General features: G+C 46.0%; 1 protein-coding gene across 2 annotated transcripts in view; it reads left to right on the forward strand.

Annotated features, from left to right (window-relative positions):
• Nucleotides 1–19,399, forward strand: part of SPMIP10 (sperm microtubule inner protein 10) — a 226,700-nt gene that overhangs the window by 152,541 nt on the left and 54,760 nt on the right. The window contains exon 3 of one of the 2 annotated variants that reach the window (XM_078675597.1): nucleotides 17,493–18,037. The exons of the other annotated variant lie outside the window; for it this stretch is intronic. Within the exon in view, the coding sequence (XP_078531723.1) occupies nucleotides 17,493–17,600 (108 nt within the window). The 3' untranslated portion in view covers nucleotides 17,601–18,037. Of the gene's footprint in view, nucleotides 1–17,492; nucleotides 18,038–19,399 lie in introns of those variants that run through there. 2 annotated transcript variants of the gene reach the window in all.

Genomic DNA, 19,399 nt, shown 5'->3' on the forward strand with positions numbered 1-19,399 from the left:
ATTTTAATTGTGTTCTTGATCCTGTCTTGGATAGGTTTCGTCCCCAAGAGGGCACAAAGCCCCGTATGACTGTACAGCTTAGGGAGGTCATGGAGAATATAGGAGCTGTGGATGTTTGGCGCCAGGGAAACCCGACACAGAAAGTGTATACCTGTTTTTCCCCTACCCATAACACGCGCAGTCGCATCGATAGGCTCTTAGTTGCGAACGCAGAGCCCAATATGTCCCTTGAGGTTACCCACCAGGCTCGTTTCTTATCTGATCATTCCCCGGTAGCATGCATGGTGCAGTGGGGAGCCCCGGGTTTCCCGTCCTCTGACTTGGAGGTTCCCGGTAGATATCCTTCAGGACCAGGTGGGGAAAGCCCATGTGGAAACAGCTCTCGGGGACTACGTGGACCTTAACTGGGAGGAGGGGGGACTTTCCCTGGCCACCAGGTGGGAGGCCCTGAAGGCAGTGGTGAGGGGAGCCTGCATTGGTCTCACCTATGGGTTCCGGAGACAGCTCCACCAGGACCTCCGGAAGGCGGAAGATATTCTTTTAAATGTCCAAACCTCGACTGCCCCTGATGCCCTGCAGCGGGGGAGGAGCAGACTGCCCGGGCTCGTGTGCATGACATTCTTGACTGGCTCGACAAATATACCCTTGGCCAATATAGGCAGCACCTTCACAGGGAGGGTGACCATTCAGGGTGGCTTTTGGCTTGGATCCTTCGGAAGGAGCAGGCCCCGGAGTGTATTGTGGCCATGGTTCATTCGGAACAGGGCATCCTCGGGGTTCTCCAGTCCCATTTACAGCGGGTATATACCGCAGACCCCGCTATCACCGAGGCCTCTTATCTCCCTTACCTCCAAGGGCTGACCCTGCAGACCCTTCCTGAGGCGGCTCGAGAGGAGCTGGATGAGGCCCTAACGCTGGGGAAGGTGCGTACAGCTCTGGGCCGCCTGCCGTGCGCCAAGTCACCCGGGAGCTATAGGTTCCCTCCGGAATTCTATCAGGAGGTATGGGGTACACTTTCTCGCCTCCTCTTACAGGTATTTCTCGAAGCGTTTGAGAGCAGATCTGTCCCACAGAGTATGACACGGGGGAAATTTGTATGATCCTCAAACCGGGGGGTGACAAGCATGACCCTTCTTCGTATGGCACAATCACTATGATTAATACTGACGTGAAGATCTTGAATAAGCTACTGGCTACCCGCCTGGCACCGTACATGGCCCATCTTGTTCATCCGGACCAATGTGGGTTTATTCCTGGGCGTAATACAGCCATGAACCTATGGCGATTGAATCACATTAAACACAAGTTACAGGGCAGTGAGGAACAGATGGTGCTGGTATCCATCGACCTCGCTAAAACGTTTGATACGGTTGATTGGGGCTACCTGCAGGAGGTCCTCTGAGGGATGGGTTTGGGCCCCAATTTTTGCCAATGGATTCGCACTCTATAGAAGTCCCCTCGTGCCAGGGTACGACTTGGAGCTGCGCGATCGGAGGAGTGGCAGCTGGGACTGGGTACACGACAGGGGTGTCCCCTCTCGCCACTCCTCTTTGCCCTGGCCATAGAGCCCTTTGCTGTTCGGGTCCGCACAGAGATGTCACAATGGGGCATTCCGGTGGGAGACACATGCAATGTTATCTCTCTCTATATGCAGACGACCCCTTATTTTATTTGAAAACCCCGAGGGAGGCACTCCCGATATTGTTGTACCACCTGGATCGGTTCGGTGAGGCGTCGGGACTAAGGCTCAACCGCAACAAGTCTCTGATCTTCCCGCTGTCGGGACTTGACTCAGTGCCCCTGGAGGACTTGCCGAAGCTTGGGCTGCGCTGGGAATGGGAGGGCTTCCGTTATCTCTGTATTCAAGTGGCCTCAACTGAGGCACAATTGCTGGCCCGGAATATTGATCCGGTAATTCAGTCCCTGCAGAAATCAGTGTCATTTTGGAATACCCTGCCGCTATATTTAATGGGTCGGCTGGCCGTCGCCAAGATGGTAATGCTGCCCAGGACGCTATACGTCCTCCAAAATACCCTGTGTCCTCTCCCCCTAGGGTCTTTCGTACCCTAAACATGCTACTCACATCCCTGCTTTGGGCGGGCCGGCGCAGCAGAGTAGCTCTTCACACTGTTGTGGGCTCCTACGAGGAGGGAGGCCTAGAGGCCCCGCGCTTTGACTTATATTATTACGAGGTGCAGTTGCAACCTGCTGCCAGATGGTTCGCAGACGCGAATGTTGGGAGACGCGAATCTTGGCGGGCAGAGCGTCGGTGCAGGAGCTACAGGTTGCATTGATGCAGGGAAGGGGGAATAACAAAAATTTGCCCTAGATTGTGCGTCACACGGCGGGCGTTTGGCAACGATTTGTAGAGAGGGTCCTGCGAAGAGCGCTCTTCCATAGAGAACTCCCGGTCTGGATACTGGCCCCCCTGGTAGCAATGGAACAACAAATGTCCTTTCGTAACTGGCGGGAGGGGGCTGTGAGGTTCTGGCCGATCTATACCCCAACGAGACCTTCTTGACGTATGAGCAGGCGGAGGAGACCTTCGGCCTTGGCAGAGGACAGTATCTGCACTATCAGGGTCTGCACGATGTGGTGCGGACGATCTGGCCTCAATGTCCGGATGCACCCCCAATGACTCACACCTTACATATTCTTCTGTCCTGCGGCAGGGGGCGCAGACTAATCTCCCTGCTATATTCTAGCTGTGAAACAAGACTCCGCCCCACCGGTGCCAACGGCTTAAAGGGCCTGGGAGGCGGTTCTGGGTGCGCCGCTGGAACAGGGGCAGCGCAAGCAAATAGGGGCTCTCACGCATAAGGTCTCATGCAATGCACGATTTAAACTGATACACTTTAACTTCCTACACCGTACTTACCTCACCCCGATCTAGTTGAGGCGTTTATCTGAAGACAGGGGGGACAGCTGCCCCAGATGTAGTGCAGAGGGGGCGGGCTTCCTACACTTAGCTTAGGACTGTCCGTTAATTTATTTATTTATCTATACAATTTCTAAAGCGCACTACCACCTAACAGGCATCTTGGCGCTAGTAACTCAGAGACCATGTCAAAACAAAAAGGGGGCTAAAGCACAGGCCTAGTTCTTAGGGAATAACCAAGTTTTAAGGTTCTTTCTGAACGCAAGAAGATCCTTGTGTTGTCTCAGTTCAAAAGGTAAAGTGTTCCACAGCCTGGCAGCAGCCACCCCAAATGATCTGCCACCAGCTCTAACTTTTTTAAAACGTGGGACTTTTATTAACATGCTTCTTGAGGAGCGGAGCGCTCTGCCCGGAACGTAGCATTCACATTTTTGCTGGAAAGAAACGGGTCCTTTTCCATGCAGGGCTTTAAATACTAGACACAGAGATTTGAAATTAATTCTCTGTGTCATGGGGAGCCAGTGCAGCTCCGCCAGTGCTCCAGAGGCGTAGGACCTCCTTGACCATCCTAGTACCAATTTTGCAGCGGCAGATTGCATCCGCTGTAGCCTGTCTAGCAGGAATTTGGGGGACTCAAGGAGCAGAGCAATACAATAGTCCACCCGACTAAGTATCGTGCTCCGTGCTATCAGGGCGCGGGCTTAATGCGGTAACTGAGGAAAAATCCTCCTCAGAGAGCGAATAATCTCCAGGCAGCAGCTCACCACCTTCCCCACGTGCACCTCCAGGGTCTCAAATAGACATTAAAAAGAATGGGGCTGATGGCCGAGCCCTGAGGCTCCCCATGTGAGACATGAGTGAAGGCAGATTGGTAAGGAGGAAGGGACACCGCTTGCTGTCTCCCTGAGAGAAAGGAGTGAAACCATCTAAGGGCCACTCCAGTGACTCCCACCTCACTCAACCGGTTCAGAAGGATGTTGTGGTTGACCATATCGTAGGCGGCAGACAGGTCCAGCAGAATCAACACTGCTGCCTGGCCCCTGTCTGCCCGCCTCCGAAGCTCGTCCATTACGGTCACCAGTGCCGTCTCAGTACCATGAGCCGGTCGAAACCCGAACTGCTCCTCCTCCAGATGTTTAGCCTGTTCTAAGTGCGCGGACAGTGTGCCACTCGCTACCCGTTCCACTACCTTGGCCGGGAAAGGGAGAAGAGATATTGGTCTAAAATTCTTTAGACATTCTGGATCAAGGGAGGCTATTTTAAGCATTGGCGTTACCAGCGCCTGCTTCCACTGACTAGGAACCACCCCTTCTGCAAGAGACTGATTACAGATCTTACACAACAGTGGGAAGAGTTCTGCCCCGAATTCCTTCCAGGTTTTACAAGGCAATGGGTCCAAGGGGGAGCCTGACACAATGCTGTCCGTTAACTTGTAAAAGTCCTCAATCTGAAGAAGGGGAAATTCAGAGAGAGCCCCCAAGGCAGCCTCCGTCATACTGCCATTCCCTGTCAGTTCACCCTTGTCCTTGATGAGGACCAACTGTTCATTTCTTACTATCGACGGCTCTGATGCCTTCCCCAACTCCTCAATGATAGAGGCAACTTTATCATGAAAAAAGTTGACAAGATTATCACAGAGCCTCTGCGATGGCAGGATGTCATTTTTTACAACACTCAGGTTTGGTCAGGCTATTGAGAATTTTAAAAATACAGCGAGAACTATTTGAGGCCCTGAGTATCGCGAAGTAAGTCAGCCTTCGTTCTTTTAATGACCTTCCTATATTCCAATATTTTTGCTCTCCAGGCCTTTTTGTCCTCAATTAAATATTTCTGTCTCCAGATTCTCTCGGCCCGATTACAATCAAGCTTCAGTTTTTTCAATTCCTCCCCAAACCAGGGGGTAGATAGCCTCCCCTTACTCTGAAAGGATTTACGAGGCACCAGTGAGTCCAGGGTCAGAGTGATCTCTTTACAGAGAGTGAGGTAGTTCTCATCGACCTGAGCCTCCGGCGAAAAGCAGTCTTCCACCGAGAACACTTCACCATGATTTTTCCTCTGTGCCAAGGCCCTCCAATCCATCCCCACAAAATGTATCCTCCGATTGCCTTCACTTTTATCCCAATTGGCCATATTCAGATAGAATTTGACCAAAAAGTGGTCAGTCCAGTCCATCGGGAGAACCTCCCCCATGTATAGCTGCTCATCTAAGGCGAAGATGAGGTCCAACATGTGACCCCCCCAAATGGGTGGCTACCGAGACTTGTTGACGCAGTCCCAGCCCCTCACAAGATTGGAATATATTGGCCAGGCCTGTATCAAAGGAGCCATTCGGCCAAAGATTAAAATCGCCCAAAATTAAAACTCCCCGGTGTGTGGCCGCCATATTAGTAAACATTTCCAGGAGAAGTTGCTGCTGCAGCACACTAAAAAACCCCGGTGTACGATAGCAAATAATCCCTGTCAGAGATTGGCCCATCTCACTCTTGATAGTGAACCCCAGCAGTTCAACCCCTGCAACCAGATCAATGTCAATGGTCTTCAAGTTCAGGGAATCTCTATAAACTAGCCCCACCCCTCCCCCTTTCCCTCCAACCTAGGCACGTGCAATAGTTTGAAGCCTGGCGGGCAGGCTAATCCAGAGTCAACCTCGCAGTCCTGCCGCGTCCAAGTCTCAGTCATACACAATATCTCCAAACCATGAGCTTCTACCAGTAGCTGAATTTCTGTCCTATGTTTAGGTAAGGACCGATCATTCAGCAGTCCACATGGGAGAAGATCCCTGGTCAAGAAATCGGACAGCGGAGCTGCGGATTCTACCAGGCCCAAACTACCCCTGCTGCTAGCACCTCTATTTAGGGCATACAACGTGGCCGACGAGTACCTTATAGCATTGCCGTGGCCGTGGGTCCCAATTAACAAGGGAGAGGCAGCATGCCCGGCGCTGAGCGTGTCCTTAGCGCCGACGGGCGCAGACGGGCTCGCCTTTGGCGCGCCATCAGCCGCCCACTGCGCGCTTGCGTCTCCATGCAGCTATATCCTGTGCCCCCTCCAACTGGAACGCTAGCTACCGGAAGGCAGGACCAAATCACACGGACGGTCCCAACCAATAGGAGCAGCGTCAGGATTCACACCGGGAAGAGGCGAAGTCTCCACCGACCCTCCCGTAGCAGTGCTCCTCCCCACTGTGTGCCGACTGCGCTAGGGCAGTCAAAAAGAGAAGAAAGCAGATGCCGCCCGTAGTGAGCAATTTAAAAGGCACAGACACTGCGCCGAACGAAAAACACAACAACTTTAAAAAGTGTCCTCTCACGACACCACACCACCTTACAAAGCAGCAATGGAAGATTTAAAACTCGCTAGGACAGCACATAAGCTCCCAACAGCATAATGGCCTCAGGTTACTTACAAATGTAATTAAGAGCTTTTGGGTGAGTGTGGTAGATCACATAGTTGCCACTACAAGCCTCCAGATTGCACTGAAACCCTTGCATTGCTTACTGGCATTGGTCCCTAGGCCCAAGAAACTGAAACTTTCCTATAGATTACTGCAACTGATGTTGGTGCTGGCCAGGCGCAGGGTGGCGATTACTTGGATGGGACAGAGGGCCCCAGAGATACCCACATGGCTTAGTGATGTGAAAGAATGGTCCCTAGCTGAAGAAACGCATATGCGGCTCACCAGGAGAGATGAGAAACTACAGGAGGACTTACTTGCCTGGCGATCCATGTGTATTTCGGGATTGGTAGAGAGGGGGCAGTCTTCCCAAAGCGACTCTGAAGGGAAAAGTGGCTAATTATTTTCGCCGCAGGGATCGGGATCTGATGGAGAAGCTGGGGGGGTTTCCTAAGTTCTATTTATTACAGGGCGCGGTGCGAGGCCTGGTTGTTTCCTCACGATGTCACCTATTTATTTGTGTGCTATTCTGTTATTCCTCCTGGGTCCAAGTATATCCAGGTGAAGCCTATATCCAAAAGTGCCATAATGAGAATGTCGATTTGTATACATGTGTTGTTATGATGCCAATTGGGGGGGATCTTCCTTTTGTAACTGTTGAAACTAAAAATATGAAAAATAAAGTTTAAAAAAGGAATGCCTAAAAGCAAAACATGTTTTGGTTTCAATAAGCACACATGGTCCTTTCTTCGGAGATCCCCCTAGATCCCAAACTGATTGTTCCTCATGGCACAGAGGGTCTTGGATAAAGCGACACCTGTTGTTCTTGGGGCTCACACTGGCCAAGAGAGACATTTTGCAAGATGTGGAAAGTGAACTCCCCACCGCCCATAGACGCATGGAAGAGAGGTATGGACCATTGTATGGGTCTAAAAATATTGGTCTTTCAAGCCAGGGGCTTTACTCAAAAACACCCAAAGATATGGGAGTGCTGGGCCAATTATAAAGGTATAGTTCTATCCTCATTGAGCACTGTTGATGCCCACTTGGACACTGAGATTCGAACATATAGAGGTACCGCATGAGAGAACCTGCCACAAACTACAAGTGTACTTGCCTCAGGGATCCGTGGGAGGCACTCCAGTTTTCTATGTTCAAGGGTATGTACCCTATTATTTGCTGCCTAATTATGTAGGCCGTAAAAGCCTTGTCTTATTGCAAAAACCCAATACAATTTGTTGGGAAAAAAGCACACATTGCCTTAGTAGTCCCTGGTGCTGAAGGGAGCTTACTCTGTGTGCGGATGTACTCTTTGTGAAAGAACAAACAGACATCATTTACAATGAAGTTAGCCAAAGGCTATAGTGGGCTGACCCACTGCCCCATAGTTTATGCTGCAGTGAGCGGAAGAAAAGTGTGAATGACACAACAACAAACCATTGGATAAAGAAGCCTGGCTAAAAACACCTGTAGGTAAGTACATTATGCTTGTAATTGTAGTAAAACCAAAAGGTATTGGCTAACACTAGACCAACGAATGAGTGCAGAACTGAAAAGCAAGTCTGTAAGTACAACTTCGGTATTTTCAGAAAATGGCAAGCTGATGTTTTAAGTAAAACTAAGTCCATTGCCCAAATATATTTAAAAATGATGTTTGAATGATAATTCAGTTTGAGCTGGGGACATTTCTTACCTGCATTCGGTCAGAGTGCACTCGCTGCTACAGAACATATTTGCTGGTACCTAATCACTCATATGAATGTGTTTTAGCTCCCATAATGGCTTGTACAGCTTTATCATTAATACTGCTGTTTGAGCCTGGAATCTTTGGATAACTTACTCATATCTCATTTATTTGAAACTGTCTAACCAGGAGGATTGATCTATCTAAGACCTGAGGTTGTGAGATTGGTATATATTAATTTTCTTGCACCAAGTTTAAAGTCGGTGTTTGTTCCTATTATATGACTCTTAGTGTACGTGGGAGGATTGGAAAATGAAAGGAAATATGAGGTAATGGTGAAAGTACGAAATGTCACGGGTAGCTATGTAAAATTGCCTACCCAGCATATAAGAACTGGCTGCAATATCTCCAATATTATCACCATTTTTTTGGGAAAACCGAGTGATAATGTGTACATTTTGGCCCAGCTTTATTTACATTTTTGCTGGAGACAAGACTTCAGACACTCCTGCAAAGGGTAATGACAAACCTTTGAAGTATTGGAATATTTCATAATTTGGTACCCATTATAACTGCCTGTAAAACCTAATTATTTCATGAAATGTCTTTAGAAAACTGTGCTGTAAAACACCTACTACCTCCAAGGGTAGCCATGGTCCTAGTGTATTAGTGTGTTGTGTTATTTCCTGCTTAAGTTGATTATTGTGTGGGGTGATACAGTGAGATGTTAGATGCTATGTTATAGTGTGAAGCAATGTGGGGATTGTGTGTTGTAGTGTGTGATATGGTGTGATATGTGCGTTGTGGTAGCATATGTTGCATGGTGAGTGTAATTTGGAAATGTGTGCTTTTTAGGTCGAGCGACCTATCTCAATGCGCATGCGCATTGAGCGGGAGCTCGATATATTGTGGCTTAAACAGAGCTTACCGAGATCAGGCGATTCCCAGGCGATTTCTTCCAGTGCACGTGAAAGCGCGTGTACAATGCCACCAGCCGCTTGCCTCGCATTTCCACATCAAAGGCAAGGCGGCCTCGTCTCAGGCCCCTGCTGCTTCACACCCTCATGCCGCTCTCCCCGCTCCGCCCCCTCCCCTGCCCGCCGTGTCGCATTTCTCCTCCGCCGGCCGTACTTTCACTTTGACGGCCGCAGGCCGTCTCTCGTGTTTCTCCAACTTTCAGCGTGCCGTCTCTCGTGTTTCTCCAACTTTCAGCGTGCGTGCTTGTCTTTCTCTTTACCCATCTCCCTCTTGTTTACCTCATTTTTAGTACTCTTGTTCTCTTCTGTTGCATGTTTACCTTTTTTTTTTAATTTGTCATTCTCTGCCCATTTCTCCTTCTGTCTGTTTTCACTGCTAACCCGTCGGATGGACTTCACTTTGACGGCCGCAGGCCGTCTCTCGTGTTTCTCCAACTTTCAGCGTGCGTGCTTGTCTTTCTCTTTACCCATCTCCCTCTTGTTTACCTCATTTTTAGTACTCTTGTTCTCTTCTGTTGCATGTTTACCTTTTTTTTTTAATTTGTCATTCTCTGCCCATTTCTCCTTCTGTCTGTTTTCACTGCTAACCCGTCGGATGGACCTGAGACTGACTTTACGGCATGCACCCCCCCCCCAGGGAGCCCAGGAGGAGGGGTCTGCCGCTCACGCCAGGAGTCAGCCTTTCTCTGCTGTACTCAGCCACCGCCTCTACAGCATCACAGAGAAGGAGCTACTCCCTTCCACTCCCCAAGCTGACTTACCTGCTCCTCTGATTTCCGCAAAACTGCGTCAGACCGCTGCTTTTCCTGCATCTCTGTGTAAGAGCTTCCGAGGGAGGAATTCCTTCCCCGGGTTGCATCTGTCCTTTCTGCGGCTCTCCTAATGCAGCCGAAAAGAATGTGGCAAAAGTTCTCGGTTTTGACGTAGGCTTGTTTTCATGGTGCCTGAAAAAAACACGAGCTTGCAGCCGTGCAGATGGGCAGGCCCCGGAGGAAATAGAAAATTCTCAGCATTATTTAATGTACCTGTTTGTGTGTGTGTGTGTGTGTGTGTGTGTGTGTGTGTGTGCGTGCGTGTTTGTGTGTTTTCATGCAAGTCCATATTAAAATATAGACGAGGGTGCATCTCTGGGCCCTGCTGCCACAAAAAGCTGTGCTCCTTCTTAAGGGTCTGAAAGTTCATCATTTACTTTTCCCTATTATCAACCTTGTCTCCTGTCCTATTACTCCACTTCTCCCTCTTTATTCCCTCCCTTCTTCCTCTCTGACATCCTCTTCCCTTGCCTCATTTGTTCGTCCTTATATTCTTTCTCTCATCATTATCCCTTTCTCCACTATTATCATTTTTTTCTCTGCATTTCTTTAATCCCTTTCCTCTCCTCCTTCACTCATTTTCATTTATCTCCCACAGTACTCTACTCAAACTTCCCGAAGAGTAAACCGACAGGCTCTGGGCTTACCAGTTTCTGAATGGGTTCTAAAATTACTGCACTAGGTATAGGGCAGGCTCCCACCTCTAGGCCTGGTGTTACCAGGCAGCTGCACAATTGATCAACAGGCTACTATTCACAAAATATTGTGTAAAGCTTTGAAACTTTACAGATTTAGGGACTGGTACAAATTAATTAGATTATTCAGTGAAAGTTACTAAATATACATTTGCATGCTAGGCTAAACCATCACTAGAAATATACAAGCATTGGCATAGCCAATAGGTCACGCCCTTGGGACCTTATAAGTGTTTAGCCATGCAACAGTTGATGTTGCACCAAGGATATTGTGTTGCATAACTAAATACTTATAGTGTCCCAAAGGCGAGACCTATTGGCTATGCCAATGCTTGTTATAGTATGGTGTAATTTGGGGGATGAAGAGGGAACTGTGTTGCGGAGTGGTTTAGCATAGTGTCATATTGTGAAATACTGTGCTACTGTGCTAGGGGATATAATGGTGCATCATATACTATGTAGACCAATTAGTGATATGTTGTGCAAAGGGTGTTGTGTGAAGTGGACCATGTTGTATGGTGTAATAACGTGGTGATTTGTGTACCGCAATGACGTTTGGTTGCTGTATTGGTGATTGTATTGCATTGTGAGGTATTTACTTATTTAAGATGGTATTTTGTTGTAGTATGTTCAGTTCTGCACAGCATGTGTAGTGTGGGGCTAGATGGCGTGATGCAGAATGCTGCAAGATTTAATGTAGGTTTTTTGTAGTTTCTTGGAGTATGGAAGGCTGTAATAAGTGAGATACTCGTACTTACAGATTTGGTCCGATCTACTAAAAGACTGGGTGCAAATTAGGTTCCTACTTTCTTGCAATCAGTATATAGGTCGCATTGCAAAGTCTCCAGGCGCAGGGGGTTCCAGAACGACCTGCCTAATAAATATGAATTAAGGACGTCATTGTATGCCGTCCCCTACAAACACATGAATGGCGGCCTGTAGGGAGAAGCAGACCACCAGCCAGCCTGTTTTTGCATTTTCCATACTACCATTCCATTCTGAATTAGAATACATTTTACCCTTACAGCAGCGTTCGATGTTTCTAGTGGCTTACAAATAATGTCACTTTCTTTTAGCATTTTGTCCTTTGCATTCATGCACTTAGCCATGCTCAAAACAGACACATTTTCACACAGAGAAATGTTTCCTACACTTAGCACTTTTGTTGGGCCTCTTTTGTTTTTAGGCTTTGTTTCGGTTGTTTTTACAGTCCGTGTGGCATTTTTACAGCAGTGTACCTCCAGGAATGTGCTTTGACAGTGTTCGTCAATCTCCATACATAGAGCATTATCGGACTGAACCGTTTAGTATATTTCTGTCCTTTTTGTTACAGAAAGTTTATAGAAAAATACAACAATATTATGCTATATTGTATCCATTTTCGCGATCACCTCCGAATGTATGTATTTATTTTAGCAAGAAGAAAGTAACACCCCAGCAACGTGAACATTTAACTGATTTTTCGTTAAAAAAAAAAGTCTACAAACCATTGAAGATGGCTCTCAGCAAATATTGTCTTCGGGTAGTAGGAAGCATGTGGAGAGGGCAACATCTTTATACTTCATAGCCTAGCAACCTTTAAATGTCAACAAACCGAATCAGGCCATAAGAAGAACATACTTCAGAAATACATATCCCTAAAAGTCACTCGTCATTTTAGGTTTTACTGTTTTTATTAGGCGAATGCAGTGTACAGACTGAAAACATAGACTATCCCACTTTGATGAAAATATCTACGTACTATTTTCACTTATTTGAAATAAACAGGTCCTCGTGTAACAAAACCACTGAAAGCAGCCCCTATGAGTCATTGAACCCTAGACGGGAAAGGGAAAGCAGAGAAACCCCAGAAGAACTTTGCATCTACAAACACAGGACTGATGACACTTTTCCTTCACAGATTATCCTCAGCCGTTATCCAGACCACAGAGAAACGCCTTCGCAGGTTGAACATTAGAAAACACATCATTTCCACTTTTGGTTTCAGTGGGTAGTTAATTACGGCCACAAGTCAATTTCTCTGTTGATATCCAGCATCTATTTCTTATAAGTCAAGGTCAAGGCCAGAAAATAAATAAATATGTTCTTGTCAACCAATTTCAACTCTTCACGTCTAATGGCCTTTCAACAAATCACATCCCTTTCTTGAGCCATAGACAGCAGTATCATCACTTTCTACGTAGCCCTCCCTTTGATTTCTTAACAGCAGGTGAGAGAGCCTATGCCATCAATCAGTCAATCAATCAAGACATTTGTAGAGAGCAACTCCTACTCCAAGGAGTGTCCTGACGCTAAGAAGACTGCAGCCACTCCATTCCCACTGCATTGAAACTACCATGTTCAAAAGCCATGTCAAATAACCAGCTTTTCAAAGATGTTCTTAATAGGCCTTCAGACCTAATCTGCAACAATGTGGCGGAAGGTGTTTCCAAGCCTGGGCTTTGAGATAGGAGATTAATGCCCCTCCCCATTTCTTGCTTTCGATCCATGGGACTTGGAGCAGATTAGCATCACATAAACTGAGGCTTCTAGTTGGCTGATACTGTCTCACTCAGTCTATCAGGGAGGTAACAAGGACATGTACCTTAGAAAACTTTGTGTGTGAAGACTAAGGTTTTAAAAAGGATCCTCTCCTTAACCGGCAGCCAATGTCGCTCTTCCAGATGGGGAGAATGTGGTTATTGTTTAGGGATCTTCAAGAGTAGCCTGGCTGCTCCATTTTGTACTACCTGCAGTCTCTTTATCAGGTCAGAGTATTAGCATAATCAATCGGAGAAGTGATCAATGCATGAATCACTGTTCTCTGCACCTTGGAAAGGGAGCAAGCCCAAATTTGCTTTCAGAGATCTCAACATAGTGAAGCATGAGCCGACTATTGTTTGTAGCAATCTGAATTTGCATGGCCAGGTGTAGATCTATCTTAACACCTAAATTACGGTCCAGAGACATCAGGGGGTAGAGATATGGCCCACTCCAGCCAACAATCAGGTTTCCAGCAAGGGTAGGGAGACCCGAACATTACAATTTCCGTTTTCCTAGTGGCGCATTGAAAGTTGCTAGCTCACATCCATTAAAAGACCGCTTAGAAACAGTTCTTAAATGTGATTCAGATGTGTCCTCCATAGAAAAAGAGCTGTGTATCTTCCACATAAGAAACAATTCAGACCACAAAAAGATTCTAATGATGGCCAGAGGTGGCATATAAACATTAAATAGGGTTGAGCTCAGGGCAGAACCCTGGGGTATGCCAAACTTGAGCTTTATAAAATCAGAAGAGTGTGTGGCCATACAAATTGTCTGGCTGATTTTCTCCAAAAAAGGAGCAAATCCATGTCAAGGCAAGGCAATCCACACCATTGTCTTTCAGACGCTAGAGAAGAATATTGTGTGACACAGTATTGAAGGCCTCTGATAAATCTAATAAGACCATGGCAGTCAGTTTTCCCTAATCAAGCTTCAGTTTGATGGAATCCATCACCACTACCAATACTGTCTCAGTGCTGTGACGCAGTTTGAAGCTAGATTACGAAGTGTGAAGTAGATAACCAAGCTCTAAATAGGTGGATAACTGCCCATTAATACATTTTTCAAGCATCTTCGAAGTTAAGAGATTGGCCTAAAATTGGCCAGTTGGGTACATGCTTCACAAGCCAGTCCACCTTACTAGGCTAAGGGCCAGGTGTAGGACCCTTTCATTTAGCGCTTTGCATTTTGCGACACATTGCGAGTGGCTAAATGAAATGTACGACAGTGTGTTTACACTGCATTGTGATTCCCAATTTGGTCGCAAATTGCGAGGCTCATTAATATTAATGAGCCTCTCGCAATTTGCTAGCCCATTGTGAATGCCAGCACTCCCAGGGATGGTGGCCTGCTGGGCTCAGCAGACCACAAAATTTGGGACTGCTTTTTAATAAAGCAGCTTTTTTTTTATGCAGCCTGTGTTCCGTAAAGGAAAACCGGCTGTATTTAAATAAAAAATGAAACGTTTTTGTTTCATTTTTTAAGGGCATGCAGTGGTCCCTAGGACCACTGTCTGCCCTTAAAATATTATTTTGCAAAGGGGAAGGGGTCTCCTTCCCATTTGCAAACTCATTACCACCTATTTGAAGTAGGTGGTAATTGTGGATGTTTTGGGACCGCAATTGCGGTCGCAAAACAATAGTACATTGTTTTGAGACTCGCTATTTTGAAGGCAACGCCCCTTCCAAATAGCGAATCGCAAAACCTATTTAGCGAGTCGCAAACAATTGGGGCTCGCTAAATAGGCTATGTACATGGCCCAATAGGTTTTTGTATGCAAAAACGGGTTCCCAAACCCATTTGCGCATGCAAAAACGGGTCATACATCTGGCCCTAAAAAACTAGCAAATCCTCTTCCACAGCACTCGTTCTGACATGCAGCTTCTCAGATAGAACATCTGCCAAAATGCCAAGCACCACCTACTGGGGTGCTCCTCCTCCGATTTTCAAGGACTTACAGTTTCAGCTTAGCATCCACTGAATTGCTCACAAAGATCTGCACCTTTTATATTTCCACAGCAAACTCAGCAGTGCAAGTCTCCCTTACCCTGCCCTTTGTCGATTCCAATGCCTGTACAGCCCTTCACATCCAGCGAGATAAAGACTCCAACTTGTCCTCCACATTTTTCACCACTGATGCTGATGAAGAAATCTTTTGAACCAAATCCGGAAGCAGGGCCTTAAGGGAACTCCGTCCTGAGGGTCCCAAAACAAGTCTTTTTTTTTACACTTTAGGAAGTTGACTTCTTTGGAGTACAAATAAAATTGTCTCTACTATTTTTGCCTCTCTGCCATGCCTGAACTGGATGAGCACCAGGAGAAGGTCAATGAAGCAGCAGCTACACAATCTGCAACAGTCATATCACCTACCCATTCACAATGTGGAAGTGAATTGCAGATTGAAAGACGGTAATCAGCGCCTGTGTTTTTTTGCTGGGATCTCCATCTTCAATGATCATTATGGGGGTGGGTCAGCCCCTGCCAGCCCATACCTAATCTCTGCTCTTCCAGCTCCTTCCTGTCCACCAAAGACCACCTCTAGTGCTGCTCTGTTGGTTTTAAATTCCAGTTACACTGAGGTCAGCATTACGCTGTCTCAGCCCTTGAAACGTTTGGCAACACCATTCCAACCTTGCTCTGATCAGCCTCCACAACTCACTCAAGAGAGCAGGTGCAAGAAGAATACCACCATAGGCTCAGTTGCCTGAGCCAGCGTTGGCAACAGGTAAGCATCTCTGGTTGTTGGCTTCGGGCTCGCCCTGCACAGTTGCTGCCAGTCTTTGGCAGGTAAGCACCCCATCATCGGGTCATTGTAAGAAGGCCTCAGCAGTCAATCAGCACAGGTTGTTGCTTGGATTAAAATCACAACCCTGTCTCTAGATCCACGGATATGTGGCCACCTTGGAACTCACCCACCTCCACCCTGGCCACTCATTATTTTAATCTTGCTGGGCCTTTGCTTTAGATTTTTAAACTGGATCTACCTGGCTAAATAAGTAATCTTTTCCCTCTTTTTTGACATGCTGTTTGCCAGAGTATTAATAGCTGAACACAACAGTTGCACGTTCTTCTCTTGTCAAAGCTGCCAGAAGTAAGGGTGATACCTTCCTGTAACAACTATGGTGCTTAATGCTTATGGAATCACATGGAAGCAACAGGTGTTTCCTTGAGGTTCATTGAGTGTTTAAAAAAGCGATAAAAACAAAACATAAGCAGACAGGACAGCCAACAGAGAGAATCTGGGCAGTCACAAAACCCAGAAACGGAGGACAAGGACTGAATCCCACACAAGAAAAATTAAAGGAGATGTAGCAGGGTTCCAAAAGATGAAGAAATTATTCCAGACGATCAAGCAGGATTGCAGGAGAGGAAGCAGGAAAACACAGGAAACCTGGCACAAGTAAGCAGGATAGAAAATTCCGCTGAGGACTGCATCCCGCACAAGCAGAATTCCAGGAGATCTAGCAGGGTTTGAGTTAATGAAGCTAGGATTCCAGGAGACGGAGCATATTCCAGGAGATGAAGGAGGATTACAGCAAATTGAGCAAGAAACCAGGACAAAAACCCACCTCTATAATTACTGGAGAATTTGCAACTCGTGGTTCTAAGAGTTCCATCTCCTTTTTGGGGGTGAATCAGAAACTAATGAAAGAGGAAGCAGGAAGTAACATACAGGCATTAGTACCTCCATGATAAATTGGGGGTTTGACAACATTACTGACTGCAGAAATGATCGTCATGGGTTAGGAGGGCAAAATATGTAATTTCTTGTTTCTTCATGGAAAGTTTGAATACAAGTCATCGTGTAAAAGAAAGCTTTTAGAAACATGGACTGAGAAGGAATTTCTCAGCAAGCGTTAAAAAGTGGATTCGAGGTAAGGGAACAGCTAATGTGGTGTTTATCACCCTTGAAGGTGGTAGAATGTACAGAGAATTACAAGAGAGGCTTCAAGAGAGAGTGGGGTGGACCGCTGGCGTGCAGACTGGGCTGCAAGAAGGTGTCTTTTTTGCATCCCTACTACAATTGCATGTGGTGTCTGGGGTTGAGACATGAGGGTTTGGCCAGTGACAGTTGCGCTGCTATACCTTTTTTTGTATAATGAATGGATTATTAATCAAATTATGCTTTCAAGGAATATCAATTGAATCATGTATTTGATATTTTGGATTGATTTAAGAATATTTGTTAATAAACATAATAATTATTTGTAATAATTTAAATATTTGAAATCCCTTTAATTAAATTGTGGACTTGCAATAGTTGTTTGTTATTATCTGAATTGTCACATATAGCATGTTTTCTAAAAGGTTTGCTTTACTTCTTCTCCCTCATTCAATTTATTGTATCTCAGCGGGATTCTAACCTTGCTTTGACTTTCTTTATGGATTCACTGTTCAAGTCAATGCACAGTTTACAAGTTCATTTTCTTACTCTAAACACATTTCTGTTAGGGTGATTACTTCTGTTTTTAGTTTCATAGAAATTCTAGCCCTTTCAGTTCATCCCTCCTTTACTGTTTTCTGTCCAGGTAACATTATTCTCCACATCTGCCCATCGTTTCTTATGGCCCAGTCTATCACTCTTTGAACGTTCTTCCCTTTTCTACATCCAACCAAGGCGGAGGAATGCTGTATAGACTGGACCCTAGACGTGCACTACACTGAACAAGACAGAGTGGATAATCCGCTCTTTTATTGACTTTGCTGGAGCAAAGAAGGACAAGATGGTGACCAAATGCACAATTTTGTGTTGATTCATCCTCTGTATCAAAATCATCTGGAAGGCATTTGTGCTAATTTCACCAGACTGTGGCTTCTTCCATGGCTCTTTGCAGAGCTGCCTTGGTTGCTTATCTCCACCAGATATCCATGTGGTTGTCCTTCCATATATTTGTAAAAGCACTACTGCCTCATACCTCAAGTATGCAGTAACGGCCACTTTGTCTGAGATGCATTACATGATTTCCTTGGTTAGCCGGTGCACCCCTCATTGAGGTCTGATTTAGTACTCATTCAAAAGGTTCGAAATCAGTGAAAAAGTTTGTTATATTCAATAAAGACATCTCTGGTGGAAATATAATCGTCTTGCAGATTCCTCTGCCCTTTCTTCTCCTCGATGAGCTAGTGCTGTGATTAATAAGATCTTAGGCATGCAAACATGTGTATTGTATTTGTCTCTGTCCTGACTCTCTTGGTTCTGCTCCACACACCTTGATGAGGAGCACAAAAATGGTCAGCAACTGACATCAACAGATTTCTGTCCAGAACACCGTTGCAAGGGGAACAGCCAGAGGAAATGTTAGACAGTCCCATATTGGCTATAATGGATCCTGTATTAACAGAAGAGGAATGGGAAAAAGGCATGAAAGAAGATAAGAGTTTAAGCAGGTTAAAGGAAAACATGGTGGAAGGGTGGCCCAGCAAGTGCAGTGAGGTCGGGGAGGAGATCAGAGACTTCTGGATGATCAGGTTTGAACTGGGCACCATTAGAGGCAAAGTGTATCGCAAGAATAGAATTGTACCTCCGGAAGGTCTTAGGAAGAGAATCGTGGAATTGGCACACAAGGGTCACCTAGGTAGGACCATGACAAAAAACAGAATTAGAGATAAGTTCTGGTTCCCCATGATGGACACTATGGTTGAACAATTGGTGAAGGTCTGTCACAATTGTGCCAAAAGTGTCAAATTGAAGTCTACCTGCAAAGCTTCATTATCCCCTGTCGAGGTACCTCTTAAACCATGGAATAAACTTGCCATGGATATAATTGGAACCATGGACAACTTAGGGATGTACAAAAAATTAATGCTTGTGTTCGTGGACTATACATCTTACTAGGTCACGCACAAATGTATTCATTGCACTAACACAAAAACAGTCCTAGACTTTCTCAAGGATGTCTTTTCAAGGGAAGAAATACCATGTACCCTGGTCACCAACAATGGGGTACAGTTCACATCGCAACAGATGAAGAGGTATTTTGCTAAATCTGAACGTCAAACATGAAAGAACTGCACTATATTGCCCTAAGGCAAATGGACTGGTAGAATGGGCCAATAGGCTATTAAAAGAGCACATGCAGTCAGCTGTAGTAAATGGTCATGATGTTGACTCATCCTTGCTTGACTTTATTTATGGGCATACCACACCTGTCCCAATCTTGTATCAGGGGTGTCTCCATTTGTTGCTCTCAGAAGAGAACCCTGCACAAAGTTTAACCCCATGTGGTTGGGTGGTGGTAGGGCGGTTGGGTCTAATTCCAAGGAAGTTGGTAAGAAGGTGGAACAACACCTGAGCAGGTACAAGAAGTGGTACGATGGGAAGAATGGGGTCAAAGCTCCTAAGTGGAGGGAAGGTGATTGGGTTACAAGTCAAAAGGAGCATAAAAGACCGCATAGCAAAAGCAAATTCTACCCTCCATGTCAGATGTCCAGGGTC

This window comes from Lissotriton helveticus, chromosome 2_1 (genome assembly GCF_964261635.1).
Source record: "Lissotriton helveticus chromosome 2_1, aLisHel1.1, whole genome shotgun sequence".
NCBI lineage: Eukaryota > Metazoa > Chordata > Amphibia > Caudata > Salamandridae > Lissotriton > Lissotriton helveticus.